This window comes from Equus przewalskii, chromosome 5, assembly GCF_037783145.1.
Source record: "Equus przewalskii isolate Varuska chromosome 5, EquPr2, whole genome shotgun sequence".
Classification (NCBI taxonomy): domain Eukaryota; kingdom Metazoa; phylum Chordata; class Mammalia; order Perissodactyla; family Equidae; genus Equus; species Equus przewalskii.
The window spans coordinates 51,842,994-51,857,889 of record NC_091835.1 but is presented as its reverse complement, the minus strand read 5'-3'; the positions used below and the strand labels follow the sequence as shown (position 1 = coordinate 51,857,889).

Here is a 14,896-nt window from a genome sequence, read left to right as displayed (position 1 = left end):
TATGGTATACCTCTATAATGCTTCCATATTCAATGATGGTTGACTTAAGTTCTTCTATACTTAAATCCTTCTGAAAAGCAGAAGAGAGAACTAATCACACATAGATATATGAGTCCACCAAATCATATTTATTAGACTACCAATCTCAGCTACAGAAGAATTGTAATGCCCAATGATCACGAGACCTTCTACCAATCTCACTATTTTCAAACTGAACCAGTCTGTGTTTATAGCTAAAACCACACAAAAAGCAAAGGACAGCAAGGCAGTTATATCTAATTGGTGTGATTATGTTCTGTGTTTGCCGGGCCCAATAGAATCAAAGCCTGAAACGTAATTCTTGAGTGAAAGTCAAAACTATATTTATTAACATGATACATGAAGGAAAAAAATCAGTCTTTACCTGCAAATGACAAAGGAATTATTAAGGCATCCAATTTTATACAGTTTAAACAATATCTCTGTTAAAATCATAGTTTTGTACTGCAAGACCAGAGGGTACGGTCAGTGTGTGACCTGTAATTTTATCCCATGACTAGCACGGTGCCTGGCACACGGGAAGCGCTCAATCAATACCTTTGAATGCTGAGCAGAAGTGCAAAGTGGTGGAAATACCAGAGTTATGGACGAAGTGAGCAGCCACCACTACCACAACATCACTACACAGAGACAGAGGACACCCACAATGAAGAGATAAAGTTGGTACAATATTCAGTACCCCTGTCAATGTCCACAAGCCATGAATGACTCCTTTGCAACTTCATAAATTCAGGGAAAGGAAAAGAAGAAATATTGCTCTTGCTTCACTTCCCTGTCTTGGAATGTGGAAGTTTACTAACTGAGGCTGTGTCCTTCTTGGGTCTCTTAAAGCCACCATAATCAGCATTTCTGTAACTGGCATCCTTTGTTACCTGATAGGCTATGGTCACACGATACAAGGATAAATAGAAAGATTATCTAGCTATCTAGCTGTCTAGCTATTTCACAATCAAACAAGCAAGGTAGAAAATAATTTGGGAATATACTCTTCTTCCCTAAAATGAATGACTACATACTCACTGGTATTGTTATGAATTAGAACTGCATCGCCAGTATCTAGCCAGTAACTGGTAAATTGGCGCACTGATATTTGTTGTATAAACGGATGAACACCACCAGAATTTAGAGAGGATATGCTAAAACTTATCCTTGATAAAGAAGTCAGTATTCTTCATTCAGAAGAACATTTCTGTGAAGTATTATAAAGGAAAGTCTTGTGTCAAAATTTAGAATCAGTTACTTTAACAGGGGTGAAGTTACACAAATGAACATCTCCTTTATGACATGTAGAGAGCTAGCCAATCCCACGGGACTTCACGGGAAGGGACAGTACCAACCTTCTGCAAACTTGCGTCTTTACTAAGTAAAGCGTTCTCATACGTGTGTAACTGCATCTGAAAAGTAACAAATTTAGGGAAGGCCACTGAGACACTGCTTTGGGAAAGGACAGTGCCACAGAATCATTTCAATATTGAGACAAGTTTCTGAAGCGCCTTTAACATGCATATGTTTTTCACTTTATAAAGAACTTTCACATCAGCCTCACAACAACCCTGGAGGCCGGAGTCATTGTCCTTCCTTTACCAGTGAGGAAATGGAGGCTCAGCACCATTCAGAGACTTGCCCAATGTCACACATGGCAAGTGACAGAACTGAGCCTAGAATATGAGTCTCCAGCTCCAGCCAAGGGCCCTTCACACTTCATATACTAAGGAGACACGGAGTCTTCATTTTCTTAGTGAAAATGAAAATCTTGATAGGACATGAACAGACTCTCTGTGGACATATAGAAGGCTCTTCTTCTTTTAAAAACATCGTTTAAAAATGTTCATGATTTCTTTTAGCAAAATAAATATTAAGGCTTTATCAGTTTATTCAAAACAAAAGCAAGCTTGTTGGCATTGGCTTCTAAATACAATACAATTGATAAATATGTACATTGAATTGAAAACCTAGAAACATAATCAGCATAGTCAGAAGTACAATCATTATCATAATCATATATATTTGGTATCCCTTTATAGTTCTAAAGGTATTTTCACATAATCATCTCATATGAATTTCCAACAAGCTTGTGAATTAGTTAGAAAATATCATACCCATTTAGTAGGTGAGAAAATTGAGACTTAAAGAGGTTAACTACTTGCTTGAGGTTATAAAGCTTTTAAGTAGAGAAGACAGGATTTGAACCCATGTTTTCTGGCTCTTTCCACTAGTTTATGACAGTCGTGTTTTCCAAAGACAATCATTCCTAGAATAAAATTAATTTTAATGTCTAAATTATAACTGCTATAATATATGTATATGTAGATATACACAAGGAATTTGGATGTCTGCTAGGAAACTTAAAAATTTCACGTATAGACATGAAATTTAAGTCCATCATCATTTCAAACGTATACTACAACAAAAAACACTGCTCAAATAAACCATTAGAGGGGCCAGCCCCATGGTCAAGTGGTTGAGTTTGCACGCTCTGCTTCAGCGGCCCAGGGTTTCACCGGTTGGGATCCTGGGTGCAGACATGACATTACCATGAGGCCACGCTGATGTGGCATCCCACATGCCACAACTAGAAAGACCCACAACTAAAATATACAACTATGTACTGAGGGACTTTGGGGAGAAAAAGTAAAAACAAAATCTTAAAAAAAAAAACCATTAGAGATAACAATAAGCATGACACAAATTTTTAAATTCATTAATAACTGCCTTTGTATCCTGATGAGAATGTATGGCAGATATAACAAAAATACATACTAAGTATAGACTTTTTAGATGCAAAATAGATAAAAATCATTTTTGTAAGGCATCGTCCCTTAATTCAGTCAAGGATAGATTTTCCCATCTCTCCTCATTTTCCATCTTAAGAAGGTACAATAGCTGAAATCTTTCCTGACAGGGATTTACAAAATCAGATACTGTTAAGTTAGAAATTGCCACTATAATAAAAAATATAAATAATAACAAGAGTTGGCAAGGATGTAGAGAAATTTGAAGTCTTATACACAGCTGGTGGAAACGTAAAATGGTAGAGCCACTTTGGAAAACAGTCTGGCAGTTCCTCAAAAGGTTAAATGTATAGTTATCACATGACCCAGTAAGTCCTCCCTAGGTATATACTCAAAAGAAATGAAAACATATGCACATACAAACACTCGTACATGAACGTTCATAGCAGCATTACTCATAATACTAAAAAAGTAGAAATGGCCCAAATGTCCATCAACTAATGAATGAATAAACAAAATGTGGTAGACCCATACAATGGAATATTATTGAGCGATAAAAGGAAATGAAGTATTGATATACGCTATAACGTGGATGAAACTTGAAAACACGCTGAGTGAAAGAAGCCAGTCACAAAAGACCACATAATGTGTATGATTCCATTTACATGAAATGTCCAGAACAGGTAAATCTATAGAGACAGAAAGTAGATTAGATTAGCGATTGTCTAGGGTTGGGGTTGGCAGCGGGTAGGGAGGATGGGGAGTGACTGTTACAGGAATTTCTTTTGCGACGATAAAAATGTTTTAAAATTGGTTTTGGTGATAGTTGCCCAACTCTGTGAATATACTAAAAACCACTGACTTGTATACTCCAAGTGAGTGAATTTAACAGCACGAATATTATATATCAGTAAGGCGTTAAATTAAAAAAAACCAGAAACTGCCTTTTATATAATTCAGACATCTTGAGGAGTACAGATTTCAAAATTCATAATCAAAGTTTATTGTGTCAATGAGTCATATACATCTTTATAGAGTAAAATTAGTTTGATGGAAGAAAATATTTTACCAGTATTTGGGAAGTGCTTACTTGGTGCTCTGTCTCAGTTTTAGACAATTCCTCTATCTTCTTTTCCAATTTATATATATCCATAATATTCTTAGTATTCTAATGTAAAAGAAGATCGTATTCTTAGATTTAGAGCAAAAAGTTAAAAGAACATCACAAAGTCTTTTCATCATTAACATTGTGGTACACTTTAAACTAAGGGACAAAATTTAAGACTTTATCCAAAGAATAACATGATACATTTAACATGACCATCCAGGGATACTCTCAGTAGTCCCTTCTTATCTTCCATTTCACCCTCACTTCCTAGTCATACCTTCAAACTTGTCATTACCAGCAACTGTGATGCCTCCCTTATCTTAACGGCAAGCATCTCATTCTTCAACCACCACTTCTTATCTTTCCTGATTACTTCTTTGAGCACCGACAAACCCTCAATCCCCACTAACGCCTGCAATAAATTGATCCTATCACCTTCTCATTATCCTTCCACCTTCCCATGAACTCAGCCCCCTCCCGACACAGCTTACATTCTTCCATGGCCAATCATAAAAATCACTCTCTTCCACATCCCTCCAATTCCCTTGCCTCTCCCCTACTTCTCAGTATTTGCTTGATTCCAGTTTGCCACCCACTCCATGCCAGCACTCTTTCAGATAAACATTGTTAAAGAAAAATACAAATGAATCAACAGGTCACACGTGAAATTCATAACTTTTAACTTCAATGTTTACTGGTGATCATATCATATAATCCTAGTCCATTCACACGGCCATTTGCCTAAATCAGGGATTTTCAAACTACACCAACTTCCCATCTCCACAGGCCAACTCTGGTTGACCACCTGGCTTTGTGAATAAAGTTTTATTAGAACACAGCTGTGCTCATTTGTTTTCATATTGTCTATGGCTGCTTGCACACTACAATGGCAGCAGTGAGTGGTTGCAACAAAGGCCTTTTAGACAGGCAAGCCTAAAAACGTTTACTATCAGGTCCTTCACAGAACATTTGCCAAGTCCTAATCTATTTTGTTCCTCTCTCTCCTTGAACTTCCAAGACCTCCTCCAATATCCTCAGTCTCAGCTGATGACTTTGCTTGGTATTTCACTGAGACATCAGAAAGAATTAGATGAGAACTTCGATACTACCTGAATAGATAATAAATACCTTTGAATATGTTATAAAGCATTTGATGACCTGAACACTTCGTTCCACCTCTACTGCTACTGCTTTGGTCTAAACCTCCATCAGTTTTTGCCTGGATTATTAAGGGCTTCCTGATTCGTCTCCCTGCTTCTCCCCTTGGGCCACTATAGTCAATTCTAAGCCCAACAGCCAGAGTTACCTGGTTAAAATGGAAATTAGATCATGTTACTCTTCTGCTCAAGACCGTCCAACAGCTCCCATCACACTCAGTGTAAACAGGTAGAGTCCATACAATGCCTACACATGACCCCATGGGTCTGGCTCTCTGCAGCTCTCTGCCGCACCTCTTGCCACTTGTTCCCTCTGCTCCAGCCATGCTGGCCTTGCTGTCCCTCAAAAGTAGCAGGCAGGCTACAGCCTGAGGACTTTGAACTTGCTATTTCTTCTGCCTGAAATGCTCTTCCACAGATAAACCTCCTTTCCAGTTTTCAACCAAATGATTAACTTCGTAGCGCTACTTTTCCTAACCACCTTAGTTTAAATTGCATTCCCCCACAATTCTGTCTTCTGCTTTTCTTTTCTCCACAGCACTAACCACCATCTAACATGCTAGTTCCACATGGGCTATTTTGCTTAAGCTTGTACCCTCAACACCTAGAGTACTGCCTAGCACATAGAGGTCTCCCAGTGAATATGTGCTAAATGAATGAATGAATGAATGAGAGCAAGTAACTAGCCAAACCACTGAGCTGTTACTCTTCACAATGCATCAGATTTTTACCTCCTAAAGGAATCTTAGTTACCAGTATCATTCATATGTGTTTTCTAATGTACATCAATCATTGTAGTGCTATCTCATGATGAAGGGTTCCAAATCATCTTCCTTCTGTCTTAATTCTAAATTGGTTTGGTACAATTCTTTGATGCTGGTCAATCATGTTAAATATGAGGAGAAAAATATCTTACATGGGGAGCTTAATAGTAAAGCACTAGTTTCACAAAAACCTGACCTTGTAGATACAACACGCCTGAATCTAATGTAGGGGTCCCCCCCCCAATCTTTAATTGTTCCTTTCCAACCCACAATGAAATGTTTTTAATGTCCATGTGATCCATATTTTGGATAAAAATACCTCCAGTAAGCTTATATAAAGCCCAAATAAAAAATCATGCATGATACTTGACATTCAAAAGGTACCTATAGAGAATTTCCCACCAAAATAGTAACTTACTAGTAGCTTTGTTACTTGTTCTTTCAATGCTTTAATTCTGTGGCTTAAGAAAAATATTATATAGAATTATTCTTTTTTTAAGAGATTTTATTAACATTGCCTAATATATATGAGGTACATTCATGGTTAACCAAATGGCTTCACATGCATTATCTTAATCTCCAAAATAATGTAGGGAATTAGGTATTACTAACCCAAAAAAGATAAATGGTTTTTCCAAGGTCAGACTTTCAGTGAGTTTAAGATCTGGCTGTCAGACTCAAGACTTTTGCCACCTAGTTCAGTAGAATAATGGAAAATTATTAATGTCTACACTTTCCTTCTTGATCTGTATATTTTTTAGACAGGTTAATTTCATTTCATCTTAAATCTGAATTTATTAAATCCCGTTTCTCCCATGGAGAATTACAAAGGCAATAACGTATTTCTGTCCAGACATGAAAATCCTACCCACTCTTCCTCACTTGTCATTTGACAAAGCAACCTGGTCTTCGGCCCACAGGAGCCTAAATATTCACATGATTTCTATTTAACTCAGGGTCAGGACCCACGACTGTGATTTCCATAGGTTTATCTGTGCCCGTGTTTAACAATTTTAACATACCTCTTCTTGGAGAATCCGAATCTTAAGAATCAGAGCCCGGTTTTCTGTCTCCTGAATCATTAAGGGAAAAGTAATTTAAAAGTATTTGAGAACTTTATGAAAATACCATGTATTTATCTCCAAGGCTATCAACATTCTTTCCCTTTATCAGCGTTAAATATGGCATTAACACATCACAACAAGGCTAGTCTGTAAACGTTCTCAATATGGGGTTAAGCCTTTGGCTTCCAGTTTCTTGGGATCTGTGAGAAGTCCCTCTCGTCCTTAACTCAATTGAATTATGACAGCTAGGGAGGGACAGAAAAAAACAAAAAAGGAACAGCCTGGCTCCCTCCCTGCTACTTTACCACCATCCACTCAAAGCAGTCGTGTGAACTCATCTATTTAAACCGCAACTTGAAATCACAAAGAGTTCTAGCTTTCTACTTGAAGCTGTGGATAGTCCCAGATTCAACATTACCAGAACATACAAATATTAAAAACTACTTTATAATGAAGAGCCCCAAATTCAGAACCATTAGAAGAAAAAACATTCCAGGACAGGATATATGCCAAAATGTTAACAGTAAATCTTGTGGATAGGACAGGGTAAAGATTTTGCGGAATTTTATTTTTTCTTTGTTAATATGCATTTCCTTATTCTTACAGACTGAACAAGTATTATCTTTATAATATAAAAATAAAGGGAAAACATCTCAAGTTAGGATGTCACTGGGACAAGAATGAAGGAACACACACTACATAATTGGAATCAGAAGACCTGAGTTCAATTCTAGCTCTGTCATTTATTAGACGATTTTGAACAATCAAAAAGACCTCTGGATTTTGCCTATAACTCTTTTAATTATTTTAATGAAGAATAGCAATTTCTGATTCTACCTCACAGCATTTATATGATGACCAACGAAATTAAATATTAAAAATCCTTTTGAAATTGTAAAACACTACAAAATGCAAAGGATTAGGATTACATATCTAGGACTCTGCATTTTTAATAGCAGCAGCTAGCATTATTTGCCCCAGTAGGAAAGAGGGCATTGACTGCTTTACACTCATTAACTCATTTAACCCTCCCAGCCCCAGGGTAGGTAGTATTGTCATCTCCATTTTACATACGAGGACACTGATGCTTAAAGAGGTTATGTGCTTTGCCTAAAGTTACACAGCCTTCAGAGTCAGGACTTCAATGCAGGTAGGCTGACTCCCAAGGGTGGGCTCTTGATCATTGCTTTCCATTGCCTCCGCTAGAAGCTCCTCAGTGGTCCCAAATTAGTCTTTCCTGTAATGCTTTCACAGAGACTTGCAGAGTCATCCTGACACTCAATGAGTCTAGTCTCCACAAATTACTATTGAGTCAAGAGCTATGCGTTGGTTGTGGGACGTCACAAATGAGTGACACAAGCCTAGAGCCCAGGTCTGATGACTTAGACTTAAAAATAAATTAGTCTGAATGACTTTCAGCTGATCTCCACCACCCCAGCCAAGCTAATATACTGCTGGAATATACCAGGATTTTGAAGATTATTACTAAAGCTCTGAATACTAGTTTGGACATTCTCAATAAAAATGATTACTTCTCTGGTGGTTGAGTCAAAGCCTAGTCTAAGCAATGCTTTGCTCAAAAAATTACAAGCCTGTCTTATTTAGTATAAGGATTGATTTACAGAACTTCTCAGTCATCTGTAAGTACTGACAGAACTGATTTTTTTAAAATCTAAGAAAAAGGTGAAAGTTAGACCAAGAATTTTTTTTTAGAAAATTCAAGTGGTTTTCAGCATTAGGTATTTACGAATTCACCTGTCAGCTTCAGGAGCTACTCCAGAGATCTTTCAGATCTTCATAAACCATTGTGAATATGACTAATTTGTAAAGAATCTTAATCTTCTTTGAAAAGATTTTATCCCACCTGTATTTACTTTTCTAAGGTGTTACCAATTCATTTATCAGCCTACCGACTTCTGATTTTCGCCTCCAAATAAACCCTCTTTGGAGTTCAGTTATGTAAACTATATGCCAATTTCAAAGTACTTGGATGACTCACTAATTGTTTGTTCCGCGCTACAAGCATGGTCTTCTGCTCTTCTGAAGCATTCATACTAATTTTCAGTTCCTCCAGTTCTTCTTTTAACAGATTTGTTCTCATAATAGCCTGGTGGGCACTGTGGGGGTGGGGGAGAAGGCAATGAGCAAAACCTCAAATATAACTGTCAAAGATGCTATGTAAAGCCAAGAACTATTTTTGGACCCAAGTTGAAAACCACTGAAAACTCAAACCAGATGCCAACAATAGCAAAAATATACCCATGATCTTTCACAGTCCTTGGAGAAGGAAGGGATTTGGGGGGAGTGTGGTGGGGAAAAAGGATAGAAGGAAACAAACATATTCCTGAAGATAAAGATTTGGAGACTTCCATTGAAATCCATCATTGGCTGAATCACACAGTTCTCTCCTTCTGCTAATAAGATCTGACATTAGTTAATGCAATTCCACAAATATTTACTGATTAATACCATGTTTCAGGTGCTATACCCTGCAAGGGGGCGTATGATGGTGGACAAAACAGACATGGTCCTTGCCTTTATAGAGGTTACATACTAGTGAGGGAGATGACAACTAAACCAATAAATAATTGCAAATTGTCTCTAAATGATATATTTTATTTAAAAAGTTTGTTATATCATTGTTTACAACAACAAAGCATTGGAAACAACCTAAATGGCCAACAAAAGGAAACCGATTAAATATATTACAGTAATCCATATCATGAAATTACCTGTTTGTGCTCCCACTAAATTATAAACTGCTTTCTGAGCAGGGTCTCAAAGAGGGTGCAATTTTTTTCCTTACTAACATTGATCATTCAACAAGTATTTATTGAGCTCCAACTCTGTGCCAGGCATTATGCTAGGCATTGAAGAAGACAAAAGTGAACCCAGTCATGAGAAGTCTACCTTCCTGGAGTTTATAGTCTACTAGGGTAAACAGATAATCATTATTACAATACAGTGTGTTAAGAACCAAGCTTGGAGTGAACCCGAGTTCTGGAGACACAGTGTAAAAGGCAGATAGCTCAGATAATGAGAAAGAGGGAGAGAGAACAGCAGCTCACTGAAGGGCTGCAAGTAGTTAGATATTGTTGGAGCCAGAGTGAACACTGGGAAGGAGAGAGAAGGCAACAGAGACCCCATCATGATGGGCTTTGCAAACCAGATGAAGGAATTTGGGTTTTATCCTGAATCGATAGGGATCGACTGAAGTGTTTGAAGCAGGGGCATCATGTGGTCAGACTGACATGCAGGAAGAGTATTCCTGCTGGTGTGGCATAAGTTTGGGAAAAGGCAGGGAGCTGAATCAGGAGACCACTGTAGCGACCCAGGTGAAAGTTGATGTTGACTTGAACTATGTGGCAGACACAGGAATGGAAAGAAGTAACTCTACTTGAGAGATATAAGGTAGGTAAAATTAACAGGACCTGCTATTTGACTTAGAAGTGAAGGCCGAGGAAGAAAAAGGAGACAAAGATTTCTGGCTTGCTGGCAACCGGAAGGAAGGGAGAGCTATTCTATGGTAGACATTCTACTAAGCACTAGGGTAGCCGGGATGGAAAAGACACCGTTCCTCCCGTTAAGGAGGGCACTGTTAATATAAAAGGCAAATTCTACTATGACGGGACAACTGCACAGTACCAAAAACAGCCTGTGAGCACTGACAGGAAACAGAGGCTCTTCCTGAAGGATTAGCGGAAGGAGGAAAGAGAAGGACTCGAAGGCTTAATTTTGTTGACACTGGCATTCTGGCTGCCCATCCGAATTTTCTAGCCTTTCTCTCTATTCTGTAAGTTACCCAATTCCCTTCTAGTACGTTTCTTCACTACTTAAGTTAACCAGAGTCAGCTCCAGTCACCGCAATCAGCTTCTAGAGCTTGCAACCAAAAGCCCCGACCGGCACTTTCATCCAAGGCAGAGTTTTTTTAAAGAAATTCTGAATAACTATATTTCAAATAAATAATAAATAAGCCAATTGTGGAATGGAGAGAGCTTTAGTTAAGCATATTTTTTGAGTTTTATAGGTTGGTTTGGAGGTTGGACTGGCCAGTCAAAAATTATGAGGGTAGGAGTCCATAGTTAGATGCTTTACTGTCTTTTCAAGTTAACTTAGACCTTTTCTGTTCAGAATTCTAGCACCTACAACATCTGTAAAGGCAGACTTTGTGAGAACCTTGTTGCTTTTTTCCTGATGCTGGAGCATCTCCCTGAAACCCATTTTACTACTATTGGACCCTTTACCTGGTATGTCTCCTAGGTTCTTTATCCCTTTCTATCTTAAGCTAAGGTCACAAATTTTCCTATCATCCTTCTAGGCTACAGGTACACTGGGGGCACATTTTAAATCTGACTCATCAATGAGTCTCTTATAATACTCAGCATGGGACTTTGCATAGAGTAAGAGTTCAGCTGAACCACAGAATTCTTTGGCTAGATCCACACTTGGCCCACGGGCATACTGGTCTTATCTAGACTACCCTGAATGACATAGAGAACATCATCTCTAGAAAAGAACTGACCAGCATCGCTGGTGGGGACGTGAATTGGTACAGCTGCTTTGGAAAACAGTTTAGCAGTTCCTCAGAATGCTCAGTATAAGTTGCTACTCAGCAGTTCCACTCCTAGGTGTACACCCGAGACAGCTAAAAACACAAGTCCACGCAAAAACTTGTACACAAATGTTGATAGCAACAGTACTCATAAGAGCCAAAAAGCGGATGTAATCAAAATGTCCAGCCTCTGAAGAATGGATAAACAAAATGGAGCACATCCATACAATGGAATATTATTCTGCCATGAAAAAGAATGAAGTAGTGATATATGTTACAATATGGATGAGCCTTGAAAACATTATGCTAAGTGAAAGAAACTAGACACAACGATCACCTATCGTATGACTCCATTTATATGAAATATCCAGAATAGTCAAATCCATAGTGATAGGAATAGTGGTTGCCAGTGGCTGAGGAAAGGTGGAAATGGGGAGTGACTGATAATCAGTATGCGATTTCTTTTTGGAGTGATGAAAATGTTCTGGAATTAGATCATGGTGGTAGTTGGATAACCTTATGAATATACTAAAAAACCCTGAATTGTATACTTTAAAAGGGTGAATTTTATGCAATACGAATTATACGTTGATGAAAAACAATTTAAAGAAATGAAAGAAGAATTGAAAGCCCCCAGCATGCAGCACCCCACTGTGGCTCACCTTTTTATCCGAAGGCGCAGCTCAGTGCCGTCCTCTGATAACTGGCTGTTAGCTTCTTCCAAGGTTTCTAATGCCAATTTAAACTTATTATTTTCCTCCTCCAACTTCCGCTTGTTGAAATGCAGGTCTGCTATATAGGTAATCAAATCAGACACCTCTCTGCAGGAGAAAGAATGAAGGAGAAAAATCTTCAACATCTCTAATTTCTTCCAATCAAAATAAAGCATATGGCTAAGCCCAAACAGGCTTAAATATTCCTGTGAGATTTACTACTTTATCCTCTTCCATCCTCATAAATGGAAGTTCATTTATACTATAAATACGTATTCAGCCCTTTATTACAATAGCATCAGAGACGTTTCCAAAATTGCCCGGTATTGGCGCCGGCCCAGTGGAGCAGGGGTTGAGTTCACATGTTCTGCTTCGTCAGCCCAGGGTTTGCCAGTTCAGATCTTGGGTATGGACCTGCACACTGCTTGTCAAGTCATGCTGTGGCAGGCGTCCCACATATAAGGTGGAGGAAGATGGGCACATATGTTAGCTCAGGGCCAGTCTTCCTCAGCAAAAAGAGGAGGATTAGCAGCAGATGTTAGCTCAGGGCTAATCTTCCTAAAAAAAAAAAAAATTGCCAGGTATTCAGCATCTGCCAGTTCTGAAGTCACCTTCCACAGCTGTTGTTTATTCCTTTCCACTTCACTCCTAACGTTTACCTCTGTCTACACTGCAGAGTTCCTATTTCTGCCCAGGTTATGGGAGATCCTGAAACAAACTGACACACTACTCTTTTAGTCAAGGGATCTTGGCAGGTCCTAATAGGCCTTTAAACTGGGAAGCAATTCTGAGGGGCTTTTTTATTGTAGCTCAATTTAGTACTCATCTTTCTTAATATTTTCTATAGCTCACTAATGTTTGTGAGTCTTGCCCCTGACATTAGATGATAAGCCTTTTTTTTTCGAGGAAGATTAGCCCTGAGCTAACATCTGCCACCAATCCTCCTCTTTTTGCTGATGAAGACTGGCCCTGAGCTAATATCTGTGCCCATCTTCCTCTACTTTTTATATGTGGGACTCCTACCACAGCATGGCTTGCCAAGTGGTGCCATGTCCGCACCCAGGATCTGAACTGGCAAACCCCGGGCTGCTGAAGCAGAACGTGCACACTTAACTGCTTCGCCACCAGGCTGGCCCCAGAACATAAGCCTTTTGAGAGCCTGGACTGTGTGTTTCATGCCGTTTTATCCCAGTGCTCAGCACTGGTTGGGTACATGGTTCCTATTCCACCTCTTTGCAAGGGTAAATCCGAAGTGGGAAAGATAAACTAAGTCAGAGACAGCATCACCTCTCTTTAACATCTAAAACTCACACATTTAGCAGAAAACAGCTTTTCTCATTGATATCGAAAAGAATCTATCAAAGAAGTCCTTTAAAGATAACCCCCCAAAGAGGTTAAGGTCAATGTCATAACTGCTTTAAATGGAACTTGTTTTCCATGAAAACACATGGAGTCACTGAAGGAGAAAGGTTTCATGAGTGAGAAAACGTTAATTTATATAATACTCGTCATATAATTTGTGTTCCTAGTGAAACTAGCTCTAATGTAATTGGGATAGAATAGTTAATAGTTCAAAATAAATTGTTAGCTTTACCACACACACAAAAGAGCTAAGTGACTTTATCATAAGCAAAATATGTAGATCTATGAAATAATAAAAATAAATAACAAAACTTGAGGCACTTGAGAGAGCGCTACAAGTAAGAACGCTTACAAGACTCCTTTAGACATGTCTTCACCCAAAGCCTCGAAGCTCCCGGATGCAGACGCTATTACATCTGCCGCCATCTTGGCTGAAACATACAGGAGACTCATGATAACTCCATTTCTCCAAACCACAGGAAAGTGGCAGAACAACCGTGAAGAAACACATACATACTTGTTCCACCTGATTTTATGCTGTCCTGTTCAAAAACAGAGTCCTCGATGCTGTCATTTGATCCACTATTCCCTCCTTCCCTGCAGCCAAAAGACAAACCCAATGAGCTGGGGCTCTTTGCCAGACTAAATCTTGGCTAATTTTTCAGATGTGCTCTGTACTTCCCCATTCAGGTAGTTCTTTCTGAATTTTAAAACCATCTATTGATTCAGCAACTATTTGGAGTCCAAGTTAGGGTAGTAGAAAAGAAACATAAGGCGTTACCTCCACCTTCCCCAACCTTTTAATCTAACATGAAAAAGAAAATGTGCATGAAGAAATAGGTGGTGATGTACAGCAACTATAATTAGGGGTGGGAAGTCCACATAGTTTGCAGTGATAAGTGGACACAGGGACGTAGCAAGACCGTGCGCCTTGAAGGATTGGAAAGAAAGAGGCAAGAGCAATTAATCCTTTGGGACACGATGGTGTTATTTTCCCTTTCTCATGGAAAACCAAGTTGAACCTAGACTAACTACTGTGAGCATTTTACTCAGGAAATTTGAGGAGCCCCCTACACAGACCTCTGTCCAGTCCCCAAACTCTGGTTCTAACCCCCCAAATAAACATATTAAAATTTCAACCATTTCTTTTCCAAGAGTCTCTATACTATAGTTAAATTTTGTTACTTAATCTTTCTAAATGACAAATCCTTAGATTATCTCTCTGGAGCAGCCATAATTCTCTAAATTTGTCTTACATCACATTGTGGTTCAATGTGAGATGTCTGTCAGAAGGTAGTGAGCAGAATAACTCATACATCATTCTTTCTATTCCTAGATACACACCCATCAGTATTTCTGAGTTTCTGTTCTTATATTTTGTATTAACTTTCCCCACATTTTTTC

At 38.6% G+C, this 14,896-nt stretch overlaps 1 protein-coding gene across 1 annotated transcript in view; it reads right to left on the bottom strand.

Annotated features, from left to right (window-relative positions):
- The window catches only part of IRAG2 (inositol 1,4,5-triphosphate receptor associated 2), a 94,190-nt gene that overhangs the window by 61,144 nt on the left and 18,150 nt on the right, over nt 1-14,896 (bottom strand). Inside the window, exons 6-13 of the mRNA XM_070619320.1 lie at nt 14,010-14,089; nt 13,845-13,923; nt 12,080-12,238; nt 8,864-8,981; nt 6,823-6,873; nt 3,862-3,939; nt 1,377-1,433; nt 11-70 (exon numbers count right to left, since the gene is read on the bottom strand). Coding sequence (XP_070475421.1) covers nt 11-70; nt 1,377-1,433; nt 3,862-3,939; nt 6,823-6,873; nt 8,864-8,981; nt 12,080-12,238; nt 13,845-13,923; nt 14,010-14,089 — 682 coding nt within the window. The remainder of the gene's footprint in view (nt 1-10; nt 71-1,376; nt 1,434-3,861; nt 3,940-6,822; nt 6,874-8,863; nt 8,982-12,079; nt 12,239-13,844; nt 13,924-14,009; nt 14,090-14,896) is intronic.